Source organism: Terrapene carolina, unplaced genomic scaffold (assembly GCF_002925995.2).
Source record: "Terrapene carolina triunguis isolate 2854851 unplaced genomic scaffold, T_m_triunguis-2.0 Scaffold211, whole genome shotgun sequence".
NCBI classification, from domain to species: domain Eukaryota; kingdom Metazoa; phylum Chordata; order Testudines; family Emydidae; genus Terrapene; species Terrapene triunguis.
The window spans coordinates 38,960,626-38,984,736 of record NW_020664562.1 but is presented as its reverse complement, the minus strand read 5'-3'; the positions used below and the strand labels follow the sequence as shown (position 1 = coordinate 38,984,736).

At 39.5% G+C, this 24,111-nt stretch overlaps 1 protein-coding gene across 1 annotated transcript in view; it reads right to left on the bottom strand.

Annotated features, from left to right (window-relative positions):
• The window catches only part of LOC113407436 (centromere protein R-like), a 47,061-nt gene that overhangs the window by 10,959 nt on the left and 11,991 nt on the right, over positions 1–24,111 (bottom strand). Inside the window, exons 4-5 of the mRNA XM_026655957.1 lie at positions 4,179–4,254; positions 1,404–1,482 (exon numbers count right to left, since the gene is read on the bottom strand). Of these exons, the coding sequence (XP_026511742.1) occupies positions 1,404–1,482; positions 4,179–4,254 (155 nt within the window). The remainder of the gene's footprint in view (positions 1–1,403; positions 1,483–4,178; positions 4,255–24,111) is intronic.

The window sequence follows — 24,111 nt, the reverse complement described above, 5'->3', positions numbered from 1 at the left end:
CAGGTATTACCTCGCCCACCTTGTCTCTCTAAAGTCCTGGGACCAACACAGTTACAACACTGCATAAACAGTCTAAGAAAGATTTTCAATGCAATTTATAATTAACAACCTACTCTAGCAAAGGGTAAAAATTTCACAAGCACCTAAGTAACTTAAGTAAATGAAAGACAGTGGGACTTAGGCTCCTAAGTAAGTAGGTCACTTTTGAAAATGGAACTTGTGTGTTTTTGAAAACATTATTTGAAAACTCCGGTTATGTTTGCTTCATTTATATATCTTCAGCTTTTTAAATAAAGAGATTCACACCTGATCCCCAGAAAAACAATTCTGGTACATGTATACATTTGCCTTAATATGTTAGTAAATAAAAAAAAATCTATCAGCTTTTAAGAATCTCTTGCATATGGTTTTCAACTTTAATAATAAACCTAAAAATCCCCACTGTATCAATTTCATTAGCAAGGCCAAGATTTTGTTTTTAAATGTATTTGTAAAAGCCAAATTGAAAATCTTTAATTAAAGAATTTCAAAAATAGTGCCAGGGTGTCAATCTAAATAAGTCTTTTTGAAACAACAGTGTGTGTGTAACATGTGTAAGTAAAATAAAACAATTTGAATAGTCTGAATTATTTCTGAGGACACTGAAGTACACAAGAGAACTTTGTCATGAATTTATTCCATACGAGACTATGAATAAACAACATTGTGTGTGATAAATAGACGCCATCAAAAGTTGACATATTAACAATGAATTGAACAGTATGATGACTTCAACACAAATAGATGTTTAATTTTCAAGTCCTTACATACAAGAGTAGGACTGCCAGAAGCTAGGACTGGATGACAAGGGCTGAATCACTTGTTAATTGCCCAGTTATGTTCATTCTCCCTGAACCACTGGCCATGGTCAGAAGACAAGCAAGATGGACCATTATTATGTTCTAATGAAATCTAGGCAGCAATAATTTATAACTCTGTCAATGCTACTTAGTAATGACCTTACAACCTAGACACAGGGAGACAAGTTAAAAACAGACCTTTTGGCTCATTGGTATAGAGGTATAAATTTTACTTTAGCTGCAGGATTTGTCCCAGATTCAAATCCTGGACAAGCAAAGATGTTCCTGTGTCATACAGGAGGTCAGACCAGATGATCACAATAGTCTCTTCTGGCCTTGGAATCTATGAATAAAAAACTCATTGTGCCAGTGTACTTTGAAAAGTGACTTGGGAAAAAAAATTAAATGGTATTGTCAGCTTCTATATTTGTGTCTCAATGATTTTCAGGTCAAAAGCTTTCTTTTCTTGCCTTTAAATCTCAAAGAATACTGTATATAAGATTTCATTTTCTTCTAGTTTCTTTTTAAAGTACATTAAGAAAATTAATGCCAGTAAAGACACACCTGCAAACTTGTTAAGCTTTGTCTCATTTTCAGAAATCTCACCAATGAATTTTCAACTTCAGACTGCAACACCATAAACCTACATAAAAGAGAAATGATTTAAATCAATGATGTCAGCATCTATTGGGAATAATCATTTAAAAAGTCTTTCTTAGAGGTCCCCCCAACAACAGTAATGTCTCAGCACTAGGTAAACAATAGTTAGTTTATCCTGATAACACTACTGTGAAGTAGGAAAGTATCATCTTTGTTTTAAAAATAGGGAACTCGGGTCCAGAGAAATTAAGGCTATGTCTACACTACAGCTGAACAAGCCTCCAAGCCCAGGTAGACAGACACATGCTAGCGGGCCTTGTGCTAGTGAGCTAAAAATAGCAATGTGGATGTTGCAGCTCAGGCTCTCAAGCCTAGGGGGTCAGGTGAGCTTGAGAGCCTGAGCCGCAATCTCCACACTCCTTTTTTTCAAAAACAAAATTTTAAACCTGTTCGCTCGAGCCTCTCTAGTGCGAGTCTGTCTACCGGGGTCGGGAGGCTTGCTGCCACTTCCAGTGTAGACATACCCAATCTGACTTGCCCATGATCACATAAGAAGGCTGTGGCACAGCCAGGAATTGAACCCACGCGGTCTCAGTTCAGTGACTTAACCACTAAACCATCTTTCAGTCCACAGACATGTTCTAATACTGATGTAAAGATTAGTCAGATTTTAGAGGTTGATGAGCTTAGTAAGAAAAGCAAAGTACGACACAATTGGATCAGGTTCTAAATGACAGATTATTCAGTGTATGATTGAGGATGTGCACTAAATACTTATGGGGGAAAACCGTCAAATGTTCTTATAACAAAGACTTAGAACTGGTTCTTTTTGCAGCATGTCAGCATAGAAATCAAATATGGACAAATGGGAAAACATCCATTCACTTTTCTTTTCCCCAACAAAAGGAAGGATCTCATTGTCATACTGAGCCTTATGGAAAAAGGAAGTTATCATCACATTTTTACACAGCAACAGATGGTTACCCAGAAGAGGAAATGCCAATGTCAGTGTATCGTACAATATATTTTCCCCCTCAGAACATAAAGCGTATGGAAGTTCACATAAAGTATTACTATGTAGGTGTTTGTTTGTACATGTGCTTTATTGACATGTCACTAACTGCTGTTCTCAACTTTTGCAGTTATTTTTAAACATATTGAATACAAACATTGACATGTCGAAAGTGACCATGCTTACTTGAATGGGTTTGCACTTGCAAGGTTACCACCACTTGGAAAAAATGGTATATACATTGACCAGGGATCTTATCATGGGAAGAATATATTTGCTTGGATTAAGAATTTTCCACACTAAAAACAAGACATTTGTAAATATTTGCCTAAAGAGATTATGATTATTCAAAGATTTTTAAAAAAATTTTTAAGGTCCACAGGGAGCCATTATGATCACCAAGCCTGGCCATACAACCTCACTCAAAAGTTTCTGCATCAAGCTCATCATTTCTTTTTGAGCTACAACATACCTTTTAGACCATACCTTGACTTAAAATCTTCCAGTGATGGAGAGTCAACCAGGTCCCTAGGTTAATTATTCCAATTGTTTGTTACTCTCTTGGGATTTTAGTTTAATCATGAAGGGAAAAAAAACCTGTGTCATATGAAGGCACTGTAGTGAATTCTTCCATAGTTGAAAGCGTTTTAGTTGACTAACTTTGACATTCATTTGTGACTTCCAAACAAATTCAATGTACCTTTAGTAAAACATGTATGGAGTATAATTGTAGGTCCAAGGATATTAGAGAGATAAGATGGGTGACGCAATATCTTTTATTATACTAACTTCTGTTGGTGAGAACAATAAAAGATCCAATAAAGGATATTACCTCACCTACCTTGTCTCTCTAGTAAAATGTTTTCCAAAAAATAATAAAACCTACAAGTAAACCCACAGCTTTTAGTGTAAAAAAATTAACTATTCATGAAAGAGGATTTAAATACCATGCTCAAAATGAATAAAGATCAAGGTAAATTTTAAAATTGGTGTCCCTTTATCATAAGTCAAATCAGGTTAAGTTCCAGTTCTGTATGGGAATCTACTAGCATTCCTTCCTTATGCACTCCTTATGTCCATCCCTGTTTAGCAAAGCATCTGAGCAGCCACCTAACTTGATGTACCTGCTTAAGTGCTTTTCTGAATTGAGGCCTATAAATGTCCATCACTGTCCGAAGGCTTAGGTACTAAAGTATGTCCATTACTGTCCGAAGGCTTAGGTACTAAAGTATGTCCATCACTGTCAGAAGGCTTATGTACTAAAGTCAGTTTGCAGCAAGAAAAACAAGATTCTTATGGGAACGTTTTAACAAAACAAATATACATTTGAAGTCAGAATCATGACCCACTGTGATGAGAGGTATCAAAATCAACCACTACAATTTGGCAATGCATCTTTGCCACAAGCAATGCTTCCAGCAAAATCTAAAGAGCTTGCACATGTGAAACAGTTTGGAAAAACAAAACACATTCCTTTGTGTACCTTAATTACAATACTGCCATTATGGGTGGGATGTCTAATAATGGGTACGGAAGTTAGGTTACCAAATCCCACGGAAAAATCAGAGTTGGGTGTCCAACTCCCTTATCTGCTTTGGAAAATCCCACCCTGTATAATCTCAAGTATAAAAGAACAATCATTCTAAGTTTTATTTCTCTAAGGAAATAGTCACTTCCCTCATCACTGAAAATGATGACATTTTATCACCACAGACTGGTACACTTACTTATCATACTCTTCTGTTTGAGACTGCCCTCTTCTGGATAAACTGATTTCTGAGTAATTCAGCTCATCTCTGTCTCCTAAGTAGTCCATATTAAAGAAAGAAACAAAAATACAGATAAAAATGAAACAGGTGTATTGTATATAGTTTGAAGCAGTAGGGAAAAAAAGAGGTGTTAGCATGCATCCTCACTACAGAGGAATCTCTTAAAAACAGCTTGCTTATGAAACAAGGATGACTGTCCCATGAACAAACACACAAACTTTTTTTTTTTAATTTAAGCTTCAGTGGCTTCTGTAGCTTTTAGATGTAAACAATTTGGAACTACAGTATCAGTGACTGGAATTTGGTATGATTCTGTCAGAAATTAGAAGATCAAAAACTGTTGAACATCTTGTTTAAGAATATTTTTCAAAATGCGGCATGTCAGAGAAAAATCTTTACCCATAAAGCACTGCTATGACTGAGAAGTAAAACCTCCACCTCCTTTAACAAGCAGAAAGCATAGGCCTGTACCCTGAAGCCCATCTTGTATGCAACTAAAAGGAGACAGTGCAACTTCTTTTCAAATGCTCTGACATAGTACATTGATATTACAGTATTCTAGCCAAGTGCCTGTCATATGACAGGGTGTGAACAAGTCATATTTCTGTATTTCCATGTACAGATTGTTAGAATATTTGCATGTTTCTGTCAGAAAATGGGATGAGGGAGGGAATCACCACAAAACTCCACTGCTATGGCTTTGCTAATTAAACTTGAATTCAAATGTGGTGCAAAGAAAAGAAACTGCCTTTTGGGTAAGAAATCTGTATGGCCTACAGTGATGCCAGCTGAGCAATTATAGATCACGAGCTTTAGATTAGTGTATATTCAGATCAATTTAACTGAAAAAAAGTTTTTCAACTGAATAATCAAATGGACAAGAATTTAGAAAGCTATTGTAGTACTAAACTAAATCTACTGCTTCTTGATTCGTATCTGCTGGAGCTATTCTGATAGCCATGTATAAACGTCAAGAAACATACAGTATACTTATAGTAAGGGACAAAAAGCCAACCTTAATCAAATATTATATGTAAAGTTCCTTTCAGTGTATATTCACAATATCTCTACCAATACCACTTTAGGAAAAAAGTTACATTTGAACAAAATTAGTTATACACCTTACACCATATATCAATTTCTATATTGGCTTTCTAAGGAAATTTTTTCACTTCAAGGTCCCAGAAGCAAAGACAAGGTTTTCATCTCGAGGCCAAAAGACCAAAAACATCAAGACACTTGATCACAGCCTTGGATAGACCAAGAGACTACCTACACTTGACCAGAGCTCAGAGAGCCAAGATACTACACTAGCCTGAGCCCCAGGAATCACTGTATGAAGGTATTTCCCGTGAGATTTTATTACAGGGATGGCAAAATATACAGTCCATCTTTACTGTGTTTAAATTTCACTTCCATGCACTTCAGGTGCACAGCAAGTGAGGAGCTGTATGATTATTCTCTCCCCCTCACCAATGATTTATTCTGAAGATTTTATAGAAACCCACCATGATGCTTTCATAACAAAGAAATAATTGCATGAGGATCAAAAGTTCTCAAAGCCAGAAAGCTCTCAAACAACCAGACCCAATACAGTGTTGTCTTTGAGTCAGAGTCCCTACAAAAATGAAATTCTATCCAGATAAAATAATGTCTTCGCTTCTGATTGTCCTCTGACAGATGATGGGGGGGATGGTGCTCCAATAGAAAAACTGTACTAAATGGCAACAGAGATCTCTCTTCCCCGCCATTCACGTTGTTATGTCAGCTGACCTGACTGCTCAGACAGTGAATACATTATTTAAAATATAAATATGGCTTAAAGCACATTTACAAAAGGATAAAAAGTGAGACCTAGTTTTTTATCATATCTTCAACCATATTAGTGACTATCATCACTATGAACCACAAAATTAACTTTTAGTTCAGAGATTTAGTTTTGTTATTTACATAGTGCCTTAGAAGTACATAGCATTTTACATATGTGCAAGAAAAAAGGCCCTGCCCAAAGATCTTATCATGTAAACCAGATTGATACAACACAGATTATAAAAGGATTAGTGTGAGAGTGGCAGCAGACAGCCCTGGAAAGGATACTAGTGATAGAAGACTAAGTGGAAGGATCAAGTTTTAAGGAAGGATCTGACAGAGAAGAAGAAAAAGCCATAAAAATTAGGACTGTCAAGCGATTAAAAAAATTAATTGCGATTAATCGCACTGTAAAACAATAATAGAATACCATTTATTTAAATATTTTTGCATTTTTCAAATATATTGATTTCAATTACAACACAGAATACGAAGTGTACAGTGCTCCCTTTATATTTATTTTTGATTACAAGTATTTGCACTGTACAAAAAAACAAAAAATAGGATTTTTCAATTCACCTAATACAAGTACTGTAGTGCAATCTCTTTATCATGAAAGTTGATCTTATAAATGTAGAATTATGCACACAAAAAGAACTGCATTCAAAAATACTTTTTGTTCAGCCAATCACTCAGACAAACAAGTTTTTTTACATTTGCAGGAGATAATGCTGCCATCTTCTTGTCTACAATGTCACCTGAAAGTGAGAACAGGCATTCTCATGGCACTGTTGTAGCCAGTGTCGTAAGATATTTACGTGCCAGATGTGCTAAAGGTTCATATATCCGTTCATGCTTCATCCACCATTCCAGGGGACATGCATACATGCTGATGACGGGTTCTGCTGAATAACAATCCAAAGCAGTGCGGACCAATGCATGTTAATTTTCATTATCTGAGTCAGATGCCACCAGCTCAAGGTTGATTTTCTTTTTTGGTGGTTCAGGTTCTGTAGTTTCCACATCGGAGTGTTGCTCTTTTAAGACTTCTGAAAGCATGCTCCACACCTCGTCCCTCCAGATTTTGGAAGGCATTTCAGATTCTTAAACCTTGGGTTGAGTGCTGTAGCTATCTTTAGAAATCTCACATTGGTACCTTCTTTGTGTTTTGTCAAATCTGCAGTGAAAGTGTTCTCATAATGAACAATATTTGCTGGATCATCCTCCGAGACTGCTATAACATAAAATATATGGCAGAATGTGGGTAAAACACAGAGCAGGGGACATACAATTCTCCCCCAGGGAGTTCAGTCACAAATTTAATTAACACGTTATTTTTTTAATGAGCGTCATCGGCATGGAAGCATGTCCTCTGGAATGGTGGCCGAAGCATGATGGGACATACAAATGTTTAGCATATCTGGCACGTAAATACCTTGCAATGTCGGCTACAAAAGTGCCATCCAAATGCCTGATCTCACTTTCTGGTGACATTGTAAATAAGAAGAGGGCAGCATTATCTCCTGTAAATGTAAGAAACTTGTTTATCTTAGCAATTGGCTGAACAAGAAGTAGGACTGAGTGGACTTGTAGGCTCTGAAGTTTTACACTGTTTTGTTTTTGAGTGCAGTTACGTAACGAAAAAAATCTACATTTGTAAGTTGCACTTTCACGACAAAGAGATTGCACTACAGTACTTGTATGAGCTGAATTGACAAACATTATTTACAGTTCAAATATTTATAATAAAAAATAATATACACTTTGATTTCAATTACCATGCAGAATACAATATATATGAAAATATAGAAAAACATCCAAAATATTTAATAAATTTCAAATGGTATTTTATTGTTTATCAGTGCGATTAAAACTGCGATTAATCGTGATTAATTTTTTTAATCATGTTTAATTTTTTTGAGTTAATCGCGTGAGTTAACTGCAATTAGTCAATAACCCTAATAAAAATATAAGAAAATTTAAGATAGATTTAAGTTCCGGAAAAATCCATATGACTTCAATAGGTTTTGCTTCATGTACAAATTCAGAGCTTCTATTTACAGACTCAAATCCTCTCTTCTCTTTTTCTATTTGACTGCTTTTTTTTTTTCTGGGGGGTAGGGGAGGGAAAGGGAGGATAATAAGTCTATAGTGACTTGTGGCCCAAGAGCAAAGAGTTTTTTCTTGTTGAATATAACAAGTCCATTCAGGGGACTACAGATTATACCAGAGATATTATAAATATATATATATATAAACCCCTCAGAGTAAAAGCCTTCTGGCAGTGAGCCAACTCTCATGAGTTGTAACTCATGATAGTGGTACTCTGCTCCATACAGCCTACACAGGCAGCTTCTAAGTTACACATCACAATGGCTTAAATTTCAGCTACAATCAGAGACCAACTCTCCCTCTGTGTCCCATTACTATACTTGCAGACTAGTGGAATACTTCAGTGGTCTGTCCCAAAGGCTGAACCTGAAGGCATTGTACAGAGTAGTGCCTTCTCAACTGTGACCCTTGGCTCTGGAATTTGCTCCCAACAAATATCCATCAAAGCCAATCCTTGTCACTTTTGGGTGCAATGTAAGATTTCTCCTTGTTTAGGCTCTCTCCTAATTATTGGACTTTCTTTTCCAAATCAGTTGGAATTAAGCAAAATAAGCAGTCATGATTAAATTATCCCTTGGATCTGCCATTAAGAACATAAGAACGGCCATACTGGGTCAGACCAAAGGTCCATCAAGCCCAGTATCCTGTCCTCTGACAGTGGCCAATGGCAGGTGCCCCAAAGGGAATGAACAGACAGGTTATCATCAAGTGATCCATGCCTGTCACCCAATCCCAGCTTCTGGCAAACAGAAGTTAGGGACACCATTCCTGCCCATCCTGGCTAATAGCCATCGATGGCCCTATCTTCCATGAATCTATCTAGCTTCCGTTTGAACCCCATTATAGTATTGGCCTTCACAACACCCTCTGGCAAGGAGTTCCAGAGGTTGACAGTGCGTTGCGTGAAAAAATACTTTCTTGTGTTTGTTTTAAATCTGCTACCTATTAATTTCATTTGGTGGCCCCTTGTTCGTGTATTATGAGAAGGAGTAAATAACACTTTCTTATTTACTTTCTCTATACCACTCATGATTTTATAGACGTCTATCATATCCCCCCTTAGTCGCCTCTTTTCCAAGCTGAAAAGTCCCAGTTTTATTAATCTCTCCTCATACGGAAGCCGTTCTATACCCCTAATCATTTTTGTTGCCCTTTTCTGAATGTTTTCCAATTCCAATATATCTTTTTGAGATGGGGCGATCACATCTGCATGCAGTATTCAAAGTGTGGACGTACCATGGATTTATATAGAGGCAATATGATATTTTCTGTCTTATTGGCTATCCCTTTCTTGATGATTCCCAACATTCTGTTCGCTTTTTTTGACTGCCGGTGCACATTGAGTGGATGATTTCAGAGAACTATCCACAATGACTCCAAGATCTCTTTCTTGAGTGGTAATAGCTAATTTAGACCTATCATTGTATATGTGTAGTTGGGATTATGTTTTCCAATGTGCATTACTTTGCATTTATCAACATTAAATTTCATCTGCCATTTTGTTGCCCAGTCACGCAGTTTTGTGAGATCCTTTTGTAGCTCTTCGCAATCTGCCTGGGACTTAACTATCAGTTTTGTATCATCTGCAAATTTTGCCACCTCACTGTTTATCCCTTTTCCCAGATCATTTATGAATATGTTAAATAGGACTGGGCCCAGTACAGACCCCTGGGGGACACCACTATTTACCTCTCTCCATTCTGAAAACTGACCATTTATTCCTACCCTTTGTTTCCTATCTTTTAACCAGTACCAATCCATGAGAGAACCTTCCCTCTTATCCCATGACTGCTTATTTTGCTTAAGAGCCTTGGTGAGGGACCTTGTAAAAGCTTTCTGAAAATCTACATACACTATATCCACTGGATCTCCTTTGTCCGCATGCTTGTTGACCCCCTCAAAGAATTCTAGTAGATTGGTGAGGCATGATTTCCTTTTAAGGACTATTGACTATTTCCCAAAAAATTATGTTCATCTATGTGTCTGACAATTTTGTTCTTTACGATAGTTTCAACCAATTTGCCTGGTACTAAAGTGAGGTTTACTGGCCTGTAGTTGCCAGGGTCACCTCTGGAGCCCTTTTTAAAAATTGGCATCACATTAGCTATCCCCCAGTCATTTGGTACAGAAGCTGATTTAAATGATAGGTTACAGATGACAGTTAGTAGTCCTGCAATTTCACATTTGAGTTCCTTCAGAACTCTTGGGTGAATACCATCAGGTCCTGGAGACTTATTACTGTTTAGTTTATCAATTTGTTCCAAAACCTCCTCTAATGACACCTCAATTTGGGACAGTTCCTCAGATCTGTCACCCAAAAAGAATGGCTCAGGTTTGGGAATCTCCCTCACATCCTCAACAGTGAAGACCAATGCAAAGAATTCATTTAGTTTCTCCGCAATGGCCATTCATTAAGAGGAGATGATGCAAGGGTGATGCATGGTACTGTTCTCCAATATAGGATAGCGGGTTTTTTTAAACTTGGTTATGTCAATGGATGCCTTAGAAGCACCTGTAATATGTCAGTCAATTTTAGTGTCCACAGCCCTTACAGGTCAACAGACCTGATCAAATACAATGCCTAGTTCTTCTATTTCCAAAAATACTAAAAATCAGTATTATTTTTACCAAAACAATTTCATAAAGAAGCATTTTCACTTAGTTCTTAAAATACCTACCCCTACCTCAACATACACACCTTCATTCCCAAAATATATTACAGTGTCTCATTGCCTCTGTAAGGTGGAATACATTCTAGGGCAGAGGGCTTACAGCAAGCTGTGGGCCCTTAATGTGGGGTTTAAGAGGTGCATAGGTACCAGTGCAGGCCCACTGCACTGGGGTGGATTTCACCCTTAGCTATTATATATCACCTTTTTGACATTAGAAATGGCCCCACCTTCCCCTTGATTCAGTCTAAATGTTAAGTACTTTCACTTCTTTTCACTGGCTTTTAAATTATTGCATGTAAGTATTAGCTCTGTAGGATGGATTAAGTTTTAATTTTAATATTTTGTAAAGCGTTTTGAGATTCCTCAGCATGACAAAGTGCTATAAAAGTTTAAGTTGTTCCACTACAATAGCTGAGGGCCCTATCCCCAAGTTATTTAAAATTTAAATTTAAGTACTTGTAGCAAATTGGCCATCAGTTATGAGACTGAAATTACCACTGGACCAGTGACGTAGAAGAGCTGAACCTTAAGTGCATTTGAAAATTAGTAAATTAATGTAAAAATGAATCTTAAAAATATACTAGCCATTAAGGAAGAGGAACTGAAGAAGGGATCATATCATTTATTTAGAATGTAATAAATGGGCCATGCACTTCAAGGTAGTCTGCCAATGCACATGTAAGTTATCAGGGAGCCCACCAGAGCATTGCAACAATGAATTCTTGACATCATAAATGTGTACTTACATCAGGGTGTTTAGATTCTGAAAAATACAGTATACTTTTAACCAACTGTACCATGCTCTAGGCATTTAGACTTCTTGAGGGCTTTACTCAGTCACTCTTAATCAAAGGAAAAACAATATTTACTGTGTTCTCAAATAGACAGCATTTATATATAGAACTTCTTGTACTTTGTACGGTGTAAATAGGAAAGTCTTTAAAGCTAATAAAATACATTTTGTAATACAATTCTCTATTGTTGTATTCTTACATTACTTAGTAAAATCCTAAAACATTTAAAATAAAATTTAAAATGTCTTTAGGGAGAGAGAAGCAGTCTGTTGAAAGGATGTGATGCAGCAGTCAGTCTTTGCCACCATTTTGTAGCTATATGAATGTAGAAAAAGGTAGTTAGTGCTCCATTACTGAATAATTATCCATCTAAATGTCAGCTGTGAACATGTGATCAGTCTTTTTATGAGCCAAAAGAATGTTCCCTTATGTCCATATTTAATTTCAGTATGGAAATACAGTACAGGCTCACCTTTCCCATTGACATCTCAATACACAAGCATTTTAGTCCTCAAGGCATTTTTTCCTTTTTATAAAAAAAAGGACATATAATGCACACCTAGAGTTGTGCAGCTCTGCAGAAAATTGTTTAACACCTGCAGTACATACAGACACATTTATGTATGAATTGATGAAGGTATTTGTCGACATCCAAATGAAAGAGCTGTTCAAAAACGTAAATGCATACACAATGGGCTAGTCAATAATATTGCGTATTTTAAAAGCCCCAGCCTGTTGAATTTTTGAAAGATTCTAAAGCTGCATATAATGCTAACATCAGGTATAAAATTAATGTATTAACCTTCTGGGGTATATATTCAACAAGGCTGAGGCACAGCTTCATTATCTGCAGGCACCCACAAAAGCTGCAACTGCATTTCTGTGCTCACAAGAACAAATTCCTCTTTGTTCGTTGCTTTCTAAGACATAGCAACACTGGAAACAGATGAGTCCTCCTCATCTATCAGTCTATCAAGATGTAGCCACTAGGACACAGGATTTCTATCCCATTTCCTTTTCCTCCAAGGGTGCAGGTAAGTTTCCCATGTTAAGAACACCAAAGCTGGAGCACAATTATGGTTAGTATACACCAGGGGTCGGCAGCCTTTCAGAAGTGGTGTGCCGAGTCTTCATTTATTCACTCTAATTTAAGGTATCACGTGCCAGTAATACATGTTAACGTTTTTAGAAGGTCTCTTTCTATAAGTCTATAATATATAACTAAACTATTGTTGTATGTAAAGTAAATGAGGTTTTAAAAATGTTTAAGCAGCTTCATTTAAAATTAAATTAAAATGCAGAGCCCCCCGGACCGGTGACCAGGACCTGGGCAGTCTGAGTGCCACTGAAAATCAGCTCGCGTGCCGCCTTTGGCACACGTGCCATAGGTTGCCTTCGCCTGGTATACACTACCCTGATTATCTAGTCATTTTGCCCGAGCCTGATTCCTGACTAGGTTGGTGTACATACCAGTACTGCCACATCATGGAAAACAATTACCAAGGTATGAGAAATCTGCTTTTCCATGAAATGACTACTGCCATTATAGACAAACGAATTTGACCAGCAATGACCACATTCAGGGAGAGAAGGAGTAACTAGTCAAGCCCAATCTAGCTTCACCATAAAGTGGCAAGAAGGAAGAAACTGACAGAAGGAAGTGGGTAAAGAACACCAGACAGAGCCGGTTGGGGTGAGTAGACTTTGGAAGGACCCCTCTGAAAACTTGTCAATCAAAGGCCTAGTAAAACCCTAAAACATTTAAAATAAATGTAAAATGTCTAGGGAGAAAGAGAAGCAGTCGGTTGAAAGGATGGAATGCAGCAGTCAGTATTTGACACCATTTTGTAGCTATATGAATGCAGAAAAAGTTAGTTACGGCTCCTTTTACATATCCGCTAAAACATACACAATTTCTCAGGTCCAGGATGGGATTTCTGGTCTCAAAAAAGAGCGAGAGAGACCCACACTAGATTTGCCAATAGCCCGGTGGTTAGGGTACTCATCTGGGCTGTGGGACATCCTTTGCTTGATTTGAAGCAGTAGCTTGAACCTGGGTCTACCACCTGGGCTACTGGCGATTCAGGAGGGGTGTCTGTGCTTCATTTTTTTGGTGAAATTTCAGAAGGTCTCAGTTTCATCCTGATGAATGGGAATGAGAAACATTTTCGAAATCTCAAAAACTTTCACGGGATGAGAAAAGATTTCCACTTAGCTCTAACATGGAAATTACAAACCAAGGCTGGGAGCTCCCCAACTCTCTGGGCCAAGTGCTGGCCACTAGAAAGGCTACTTTCCACCATAGGGAAGAGAAAGAGAAGAATAGTGAGGGTGGCTTCAAAAGGGTCCAAGCAGAGAGCATTTAGCACTAGTTTTAGGCTTCAAGGAGAATCAAGTAGTTAACAAAGGGACAAGGTAACTGCCTTGAGGAACCAACTGGGTTACAATGGAGTAGAACTCCACAGGGAAACCTCCTATAAACCCCTGCAAGAGTGACCTGTATTTTACAGGGCTAGCAGATATTTTTCAAAGGAATTCTGGAAGAACTGCAGAATGGAAGGGATAGTGGAGATTTTGTGGGACCCCATAATAAGCAGAGAAGTATCTTTTCAGGAATTGAGATGATGAGGTCCCTGACTTAGTTTTGACAGGAGGGAATGTTCATGAAGTTAAGGAGGATAAAAGTCAAGGTGAAGGGCAGGGCTCCTAATGTCGGTGGCCTTTAGTTCTAGTAAGTGGAGGCCTAGACCTCAGGACAGCTAGAGGTCTGTGAAATAGGCCCATCTTGGCCACTCAAGCTATGAAAGGTACTGATCCCTTTTTGTTTTCTTCAAAACCCACCATGTCAAGAGTGGGGAATGAAGGCATAAGCTACATCCCTTTCCTAGAACATGGACAAGTTATCCTGTGGCCTGGGGGTCTAGGTATTGGCTCTCTGTATCTGAAAACTAGGGAGCTGCATCTCCACATGAAGTAGTCAGCTAATGGAGGCAGGGCCAGATTAACCTTTTGTGGGCCTGCTGCCAAACATATTTGTGGGCCCCCACTGAGGCAATGGAGCATGGTGCAGAGGTCAGTCCCCAGAGCAAGGGGCCAGCCAGGGGCATTGCATGGCAGGGGCGGCCCCGCTCTGCCCAGCCCAGTGTGAGGACACTATTTACAAACAGGCAGTTGCCAGATGCACAGTGGCCCTGTGATGCCAACATGTCCCTTCCCCTCGGGGAGCAGGCCCATGCCACACCACAGAGCCCCCCCCCCCAAGACCCCCCCCTCGACTCCCTATGACCACTATGCCCAGTGTCCTCCCAGACCTCCCCCAGGCACAGTGCCCTGCCTTGCACCCTCCTGCCCACAGCCCCACCACAACTGCCCAGCACCCCACACAGAACCCCCCACTCCCTATTGCCCCAACACACACATCTTCCCTGCCCCCTCACAGCCCAGCACCCCTCCCCAGACTCCCCACAGACCCACTTCCCCAGGCCCTGCCTCCCGGCCACACTCACCGGCCCTGCTGGGAGGTGACTGTGTCTGCTGGGCTGAGCCAGGCTCCCTCAAGACGCACTTGCCTGGAGGGGCCCAGCCAAGCCCCCTACACTGTCTCCCCCCCGACCTGGCTGAGACTGGCCAGGCTTCTGCACCAGTCCCAGGCTGCTCAGCTCCAGGGAGACTGGCGGGGCCCCACAGGCCTGGAGCCAGAGGTGCACTGGGGTCCTGCCGGGGGCAGAGAGGAGCAGGGGGGGTTGGGGCTAGGGGGCAGAGAGGAGCCCTTGGCCAGCTGGTGGGCAGGCCGAGAGAAGCAAGTGGTGGGCCGGGGGAGCCAGTGGGGTCTCAGGGCGCAGTGCAAGCGGAGCAGGCCAGGGCCTCTTCTGAGGATGGGCCCGGCTCCATGGAGCCACTGGCGCCATTGTAAACCTGGCACTGCTTTGTTGAAGACCTCCCAGTAATGAGATCACTCTCCCACAAAGAGAGGGCTCTGGCACAGACACTTTGCTTCAAGCACGACAATTCAGTACATGTGGATGTGGAGCTTTTATTCCCACGGGGACAGTGTTCCTTGTACAGACTAATGAAAACTGGGCTCCACACCCCCAATCTGCAGATGGCATTTGTAGTTTTGTAGCGGTAGAGGGGTCCTGAAGTAGACCCTCATATTGTGAGACCTGCACAGCCAATTGAGAGATGAATTCACTCATTGAGCGGAAGGAATTAAGCACTCCACCTGCTCCTCTGTTGAATATAGGGAGGATAATAAAGGCTTCCTGACTCATGCTGCTCACAGTTATTTTCAGGAAGGTCTTTGGATCAATGCCAGACTGGTGGGTAGAGTGTGGAGAACCTGTGGGTATGAAAATAGGGATGGGAGGGTTATCACCCTTCCAGTTCTCGAGCCACTACCACTGAGTGGAGAAAGCCAGAGCATGGTCACCCAGTTAGGAGCTGCTCCTGCCATTGCTTAGACCTGATTTCAGCACAAGCTTGTGAGGAGTGGGAGGGCAAGATGGGTAGGAGGGATTCAGCTGATGAAGGCTGCAAAAATAATATTTTTTTGTCCTCCTCTGGCTTTTTCTGGGAGGACGTTTTCTTTAATTTCCTGTTCCATGTTGTTGTGGAGTTCCACTGAGGCTTTAAAGAAAGATGGTACTTCATCACGAAGACACCAGCTTTAGCTGCTTCCGTTAAGACAGGAGGACAACTGGGGATGCCCAGCAGCAAGCTGAGAGGAAGACCTGGACACAAAAATCAAGCAACTGGACTGGCTTCTGCCTGCCTGATATTTTGGTGAGGAGGACTCAAACACTTCTCCATACTAATGGCAGCACATAAAGGGAAATAAACTTGGTCGAAATAGAGTAATTGTGCTTCTGTCTGATTTGCTACCAAAAACATTTAGAGGAACTAGTAAGAAGACTTGTAACCACAAAAAAGAGATTGGCCTTCTGAAAATATACTACAAGAGTTTTTAACTCTACAAGGATCTTGGAAGTGAATGGCTATATCTTCTAGGGCTAACTGGTAATACTTATATACTCAAAATATAAAGTAAAGACAATTGTTCTGATAACTAATGATCTTTGGGTACTGTATTAGCATAATTAAAACACAGTTAATTAATATGACTATGGAAAAAATGACAAACATTAATAGAAGGGACCATTGTGATCATCTAGTCTGACTTCCTGTATAGCACAGGCCATAGAACTTCCTCAAATAATTCCTAGAGCGGATCTTTAAGAAAAACATCCAATCTTGATTTAACAATTGTCAGTGATGGAGAACCCAGGGAGGGTTAGACTAGATGACCCTTGTAGTCTCTGCTAACCCTGGTAGATTCTATGAATCTATCAGGACCCTTGTAATGGCTAATTGCCCTCACTGTCAAAACAACAACAAGGGGTTCTTCAAATACGTCAGACAAAAAAGAAAGATCAAGGATGGTGTGGGTCCACTGCTCAACAGAGAAGGTGAGCTGGTAACGGAAGATGATAGGAAGGCAGAGCTGCTTAATGCCTACTTTGCTTCAGTCTTCTGCCAAAAAGAACATGTGATCGGACGACTAGACAATAAAGAGGAAGAGATGCAGATCAGGATAAGTAGAAAATACATCAGATCTTCTGATCAATTTGAATGAACTCAAATCAGCAAAGTCAGATGTTATTCACCTAAGGGTACTGAAGGAATTAGCTGAAGAAATTTCTGAGCTACTGGCAATAATATTTGCAAACTCATGGATGAGAGGAGAGGTCCCGGAAGACTGAAGGGCTAATGTAGTCTCCATCTTTTAAAAAAGGGGAAAAGGAGGAGCTGGGGAACTATAGACCAGTCAGTCTGACTTCGATACCTGGGAAGCTACTAGACCAGTGTATAAAACATTCAGTTTGTGAATACTTGGAGGATGAAGGGGTAATCACTAGCAACCAGCATGGATTTACCAAGAACAAATCATGCCAAACCAGTATCAGATACTGAGGTAAAATAATCTCTCTTCTTCTCCTCGAGATTCCTGTTTATGCATCCCAGGATCACATTAGCTTTTTTGGCCACAGCGTCACGCTGGGAACTCATGTTCAGCTGATTATCCACCACAACGGCCAAATCTTTTTTGAGTCACTGCTCCCCAGAATAGCGTCTTCCATCTTGTAAGGATGGTCTACATTCTTTGCTCCTAGATGTATACATTTACTTTTAGCAGTGTTAAAACGCATATAGTTTGCTTTTGTCCAGTTTACCGGGTGATCCAGATCGCTCTGAATAAGTGACCTGTCCTCTTCATTATTTACCACTCTCCCAATTTTGTGTCATCTGCAAACTTTATCCGTGATGATTTTCTTTTAACGACGATAAATAGCATAGGGCCAAGAACCGATCCCTGCAGGACCACACTGGAAACACATCCACTTGATGACCCCCCATTTACAATTACATTTTGAGACCTATCAGTTTGCCAGTTTTTAATCCATTTAGTGTGTGCCATATTAATTTTATATCATTCTAGTTTTTGAATCAAAATGTCACATGGTATCAAGTCAAACGCCTTACAGAGGTCTAAGAATATTATATCAACAGTATTACCTTTATCGACCAAACTTGTAATCTCATCAAAAAAAGAGATCTAGTTAGTTTGACAGGAACTATTTTCCATAAACCCATGTTGATTTGCATAAATTACATTAATCTCCTTTAATTTTTTCTTAATCAAGTCTCATATCAGCTGCTCCATTATCTTCCTCAAATCAACGTCAGGCTGACAGGCCTATAATTATGCGGGTCATTCTGTTTATCCTTTTTAAAAATTGGCACAACATTAGCTTTTTTCCAGTCTTCTGGAACTTCCTCAGTGCTCCAAGACTTATTGAAAATCAACATTAATGGTCCAGTGAGCTCCTCAGCCAGCTCTTTTAAAACTCTTGGATGCATGTCATCGGGACCTGCTGATTTAAAAATGTCTAACTTTAGTAGCGTCTGTTTAACATCCTCCTGAGATACTAGTGGAATGGTAAGAGTATTATATCACCATATGATGAGACTACAAATACAGAACAGAAATACTGATTGAAAACTTCTGCCTTTTCTGCATTATTATTGTTAATTCTACCATTTGCATCTTATAATGGACCAATGCCATTCTCTGTTTCTAATATACACCTCTACCCCGATATAACGCGACCCGATATAACACGAATTCGGATATAACGCGGTAAAGCAGCGCTCGGGGGGGAGGGGCTGCGCGCTCCAGCGGATCAAAGCAAGTTCTACATAACGCGGTTTCACCTATAACACAGTAAGATTTTTTGGCTCCCAAGGACAGCGTTATATCGGGGTAGAGGTGTATTTTAAAAACTCCTTATTGTCCTTAACTCTGCTCGCCATAAGTTTTTCCTTGCATCCCTTTTCTTTCCTTAGCAATTTTCTACAATTACTAACTTCTGATTTATATTCATTACTATCAACTTTCCCTTTCTTCAATTTGTTGTTTTATATTTTACAACTGTCTTCACTTCCGCTCTAAACCAGGTTGTTTTTTTAAACCAGCACAGCCTTCTTCCTCCATTGTGGGATTGTGGCTTTTTAGGCATCGAATAGGGTGTTCTGAAATGATTCCCAAGTATCATACAAATTTTTTCTGATTAAATCCTCTCTCCTAGCTGACCAGGCTCATAATTGTTTTCAGCTTTGTGAAATTGGTCCTATTAAAGCACCAAGTATAGAAATTACCAGTCTGGATTGTATTCTGCATGCACATCTTAAACGTTATCAAGTCATGATCACTCGTACCTAAGCTATCATTACGTTTTAGTTCTGCGATCAGTTCCCGTCAAACTAACAAGGTCTAATAAAGAATTCCCCCATGTTGGCCGCAACACTTTTAGAGTTAAGAAACATCTATAATGTTTAGAAATTCCAAGGATGTTTTAGTAATTGCAGCATGAGACTTTCAAAATATGTCACTCAAATTCAAGTCCCCTATGATCACACAGTTTTTTCCCCTATACACTATAGATAAGTGCATAAGGAGGTGATCATCCTATTCCCTAGTGTGATCTGATAGTTGGTAGCAGACATCAACTAATACCCCATCTTGTACATGATCTGTTAGGGAATCGATCCATAAGCAGTCAAGATCATTTTCTTGCGAGTTATCAGGGACTCAGAAACAGGTAATGTCGTTTCAGACATACAGTGCCACTCCCCTTCCCCTTTTGCCTACTTGATCCTTCCTAAATGGGTGATAATAATTGATTTTAACTTTCCATTCATGCAAATAATCCCACCAGGTTTCAGAAATACCAACTAGATCAAATTTATGCTAGTAAATGAGCAATTCCAGGTCCTCTTGTTGTTACCCAGGCTCCTAGCGTTGCTCTTAGCATAGGCAATTCAAGAATTTCTTCTCTTCATGTCCTAAGGCTTCTTGATTTCGTTCTGAGCATCTCAATTTTTTGCTGAGTGCTCACATCTTCTCTCTTTTTTACCCTTCCCTTTTGTTATTAGTTTAACACTCTTCTGAATACTCTAGTCTGCCAGTCCCCTAAGGTGGAGGCCATCCAACAGCCCCTACTCCCCACAAAAGGTGGACCAATATTCCACAAAACCAAAACCCTACACCACTTACCTAGCCAGCAGATACATGAAAGAAAGCACAGGAGTAGAGTTAATTAACTGTACTTCTATCAGGGTGGATAAAAATCAATGATTTTTTTTTAAATAAAAAAAATCAGATTTGTTTTTATTTAAATCGGATTTTTTGATAAAATGTTTTTTGAGGAAAAAACCTATCTAAAAATAGTTTTAATTAAGATACATTATAGCTCAAAGATATCTCATCATGGAATAGGGATTACAAATTCTAATTCTAGAGTATGAGACAATATATTCATGTAATGTTTAAGAAAAGTTTTGTAAATGAGTTCCAATAGTTCATGGATTAGGAACCCAATCTTATGGGGTTCCAGGGGCTTCTGTATAGATTATTTAGGTTAATCTGTCTATCTACCCAATGGGATTCAGTGCTCAGTCTAGAAGATACCATCAGAGATGCTTAGTTTTGCAGTTCTCAAACTGGGGATTTGTGTCTCCAGAGAGAACATGCTTGTTAACAGCAAAAATGTTTTTAAATAAATAAATAATATATAGAGGTGAGAAATAACACTGGTCTACAATTTTTGAGAAGTCGTCTGCTTCAGAGATAAAATGTGCTATTTATTATGTATTTTGATGTGCTGAATTCAAATATGACAATTAAAACAACTGATTGGCTACTGTTTCTAAGATATTTAAGTTTTTACATTTTATGTCTATGTATATTGTGTAGATAGTAGAGTTTTAATCATAAATTGTAAACCTAGGTCTTTTCATGTGTTTATGGTTGCTTTACATGATAATATTTCACCTGTCCTGTTTATGTAACACTTTAAAAATCAGCAAAAGGGTTATATAAAATAAAATTTATTATGAAACAAAAGGCAAAAAACTATTCTGTACATAGTTTAGTCCTATTCAGTGTCTACTTGGCGCTTCTTGGCTAGTCTCTTGTATTCATTAAATGGAGCATCTCTTGTCACTGTCCAGCAATAGTCTGCAAGCATTGATGGGCTCCATTTGCCCTGATAGCGTTTCTCCATTGTTGCAATGTCCTGGTGAAATCACTTGCCGTGCTCGTCGCTCACTGCTCCGCAGTTCGGTGGAAAAAAATCTAGATGCGAGTGCAAAAAATGTATCTTTAGTGACATGTTGCAACCAAGGCTTTTGTATGCCTTGAGGAGGTTTTCCACCAACAACCTGTAGTTGTCTGCCTTGTTGTTTCCGAGGAAATTTATTGGAAGGCTTTCCATGCCGTCTTTTCCTTGCCAGGCAGTGCATGGTCAAATGCATCATCTCGAAGAAGTTCACGAATCTGAGGACCAACAAAGACACCTTCCTTTATCTTAGCTTCACTTAACCTTGGAAATTTTCCACAGAGGTACTTGAAAGCTGCTTGTGTTTTGTCAATGGCCTTGACAAAGTTCTTCATCAGACCCAGCTTGATGTGTAAGGGTGGTAACAAAATCTTCCTTGATTCAACAAGTGGTGGATGCTGAACACTTTTCCTCCCAGGCTCCAATGACTGTCGGAGTGGCCAATCTTTCTTGATGTAGTGGGAATCTCTTGCACGACTATCCCATTCGCAGAGAAAACAGCAGTACTTTGTGTATCCAATCTGCAGACCAAGCAAGAGAGCAACAATCTTCAAATCGCCACAAAGCTGCCACTGATGTTGGTCATAGTTTATGCACCTCAAAAGTTGTTTCATGTTGTCATAGGTTTCCTTCATATGGACTGCATGACCAACTGGAATTGATGGCAAAACATTGCCATTATGCAGTAAAACAGCTTTAAGACTCGTCTTCGATGAATCAATGAACAGTCTCCACTCATCTGGATCGTGAACGATGTTGAGGGTTGCCATCACACCATCGATGTTGTTGCAGGCTACAAGATCACCTTCCATGAAGAAGAATGGGACAAGATCCTTTTGACGGTCACGGAACATGGAAACCCTAACATCATCTGCAAGGAAATTCCACTGCTGTAGTCTGGAGCCCAACAGCTCTGCCTTACTCTTGGGTAGTTCCAAATCCCTGACAAGGTCATTTAGTTCACCTTGTGTTATGAGGTGTGGTTCAGAGGAGGAGGATGGGAGAAAATGTGGGTCCTGTGACATTGATGGTTCAGGACCAGAAGTTTCATCCTCTTCCTCGTCTGACTCAAGTGAGAATGATTCTGGTGCCTCAGGAACCGGCAGTCCTTCTCTGTGGGGTACTGGACGTATAGCTGATGGAATGTTTGGATAATGCACAGTCCACTTTTTCTTCTTTGACACACCTTTCCCAACTGGAGGCACCATGCAGAAGTAACAATTGCTGGTATGATCTGTTGGCTCTCTCCAAATCATTGGCACTGCAAAAGGCATAGATTTCCTTTTCCTGTTCAACCACTGGCGAAGATTTGTTGCACAAGTGTTGCAGCATATGTGTGGGGCCCACCTCTTGTCCTGATCTCCAATTTTGCAGCCAAAATAAAGGTGATAGGCTTTCTTAACTACAGTGGTTATACTGCGCTTTTGTGATGCAAAAGTCACTTCACCACCAACATAGCAGAAGTTATCTGCACTGTTCACACAAGTACGAGGCATCTCTGCTCACTTTGGCTAAACAGAAATGTGTCCTGTTGCAAAATCAAACACTGACAAATAAGAGAGCACGACACTGTATGATTTCTAGAGTTGATATAGGGCAATTTGTTCAGCAGAGTGATGTAAGCTTCGTTATGATTGCATCATCCATGACTTCTAGGAATAACATGATGCAATTCATATCATGTATGACGCGATACCAGCTTCAGATTGCATCATTCATTGTTTTGCCTAAAAAGCAAGTACTGTCCAAACCCAGTCATAGATTTATTCATAGATCCAGTCAATGATGTATTTTAGTCATTTCTGGTTTAAATTGAGATCCCTTCCCTTTATAACTCACTTATCCTCCGCCATTCCCAAGTCAAGGATCGTATATACTGACCCAATAGCATATCTTGAAAACTAGAGCCAATCAACAATTTTAAGCATTATTTTCGTTCTCAGTGACCCAGAATTAGTAAAGTTTGACTACATTTATTTCAGAAGCATTTTGGCTGTAGAGCAGTGTAACAGACCTCAACCCTATTGTCTCTCTGCAAATTTGTGTAGACAGAGTCAATCCCTTACCTCTATCTAAAAGTGCAAAGTTTCAAAAAAGTTCAATGAATAGAAGATTGTTGGGGGCGGAATAGATCTGGACAAGGAGAAGAAGTCTGGAGATAAATGTGAGAAGGGAGGGACAGGCAGTAGAAACAAAACTGAAACTGTTTGAGCAGCATATTCCAGAAGTCTTGAGGTCTTTCTGAGGGTAGCCTTCTTTGATTTGAGATCTACCATACCATTCTCTCACTAGAAGGGAAAATCTATAATGGCAGCAGGCCGTAAAAGAGACCCAGTTTGGGTCTCATCTATCTCTGAGTTGTGAAGAATATGTATTAAGGATATAACAACTAACAAGAATGCACTTTTATGTAGAAATCCATGATTAAATCGAGTCTTCCTGACTTCAAATCCACCCTGACTTCTATATCATCTTTGATCAGAGGATACCAAAGCACCTTTCCAATATGCATAAAGACTCAAAACCCCCACAAGAGAAGCACGTACTACACCCATTTTACTGACAGTTAAACTGACATATAGAAAAGGTTAAATGACTTGCCCACGCTCAGTGGTAGAACTGGGAATATAGCTCCTCTATTCTAACTACTAGATTACATTGCCTTCCAAATTATTAAAACATGATTTCTTTTATAACATTCTCAGGTAATATGCAGCAACTCCAAAATATATGCTCCCTTTAATTCAGAAAAGTAGTACACACTGTCACTTTAAATGAAAGCTGGGAGTTGGAGAGAGGTTGGGCAAAATTTCATTGTTGGCAAAAG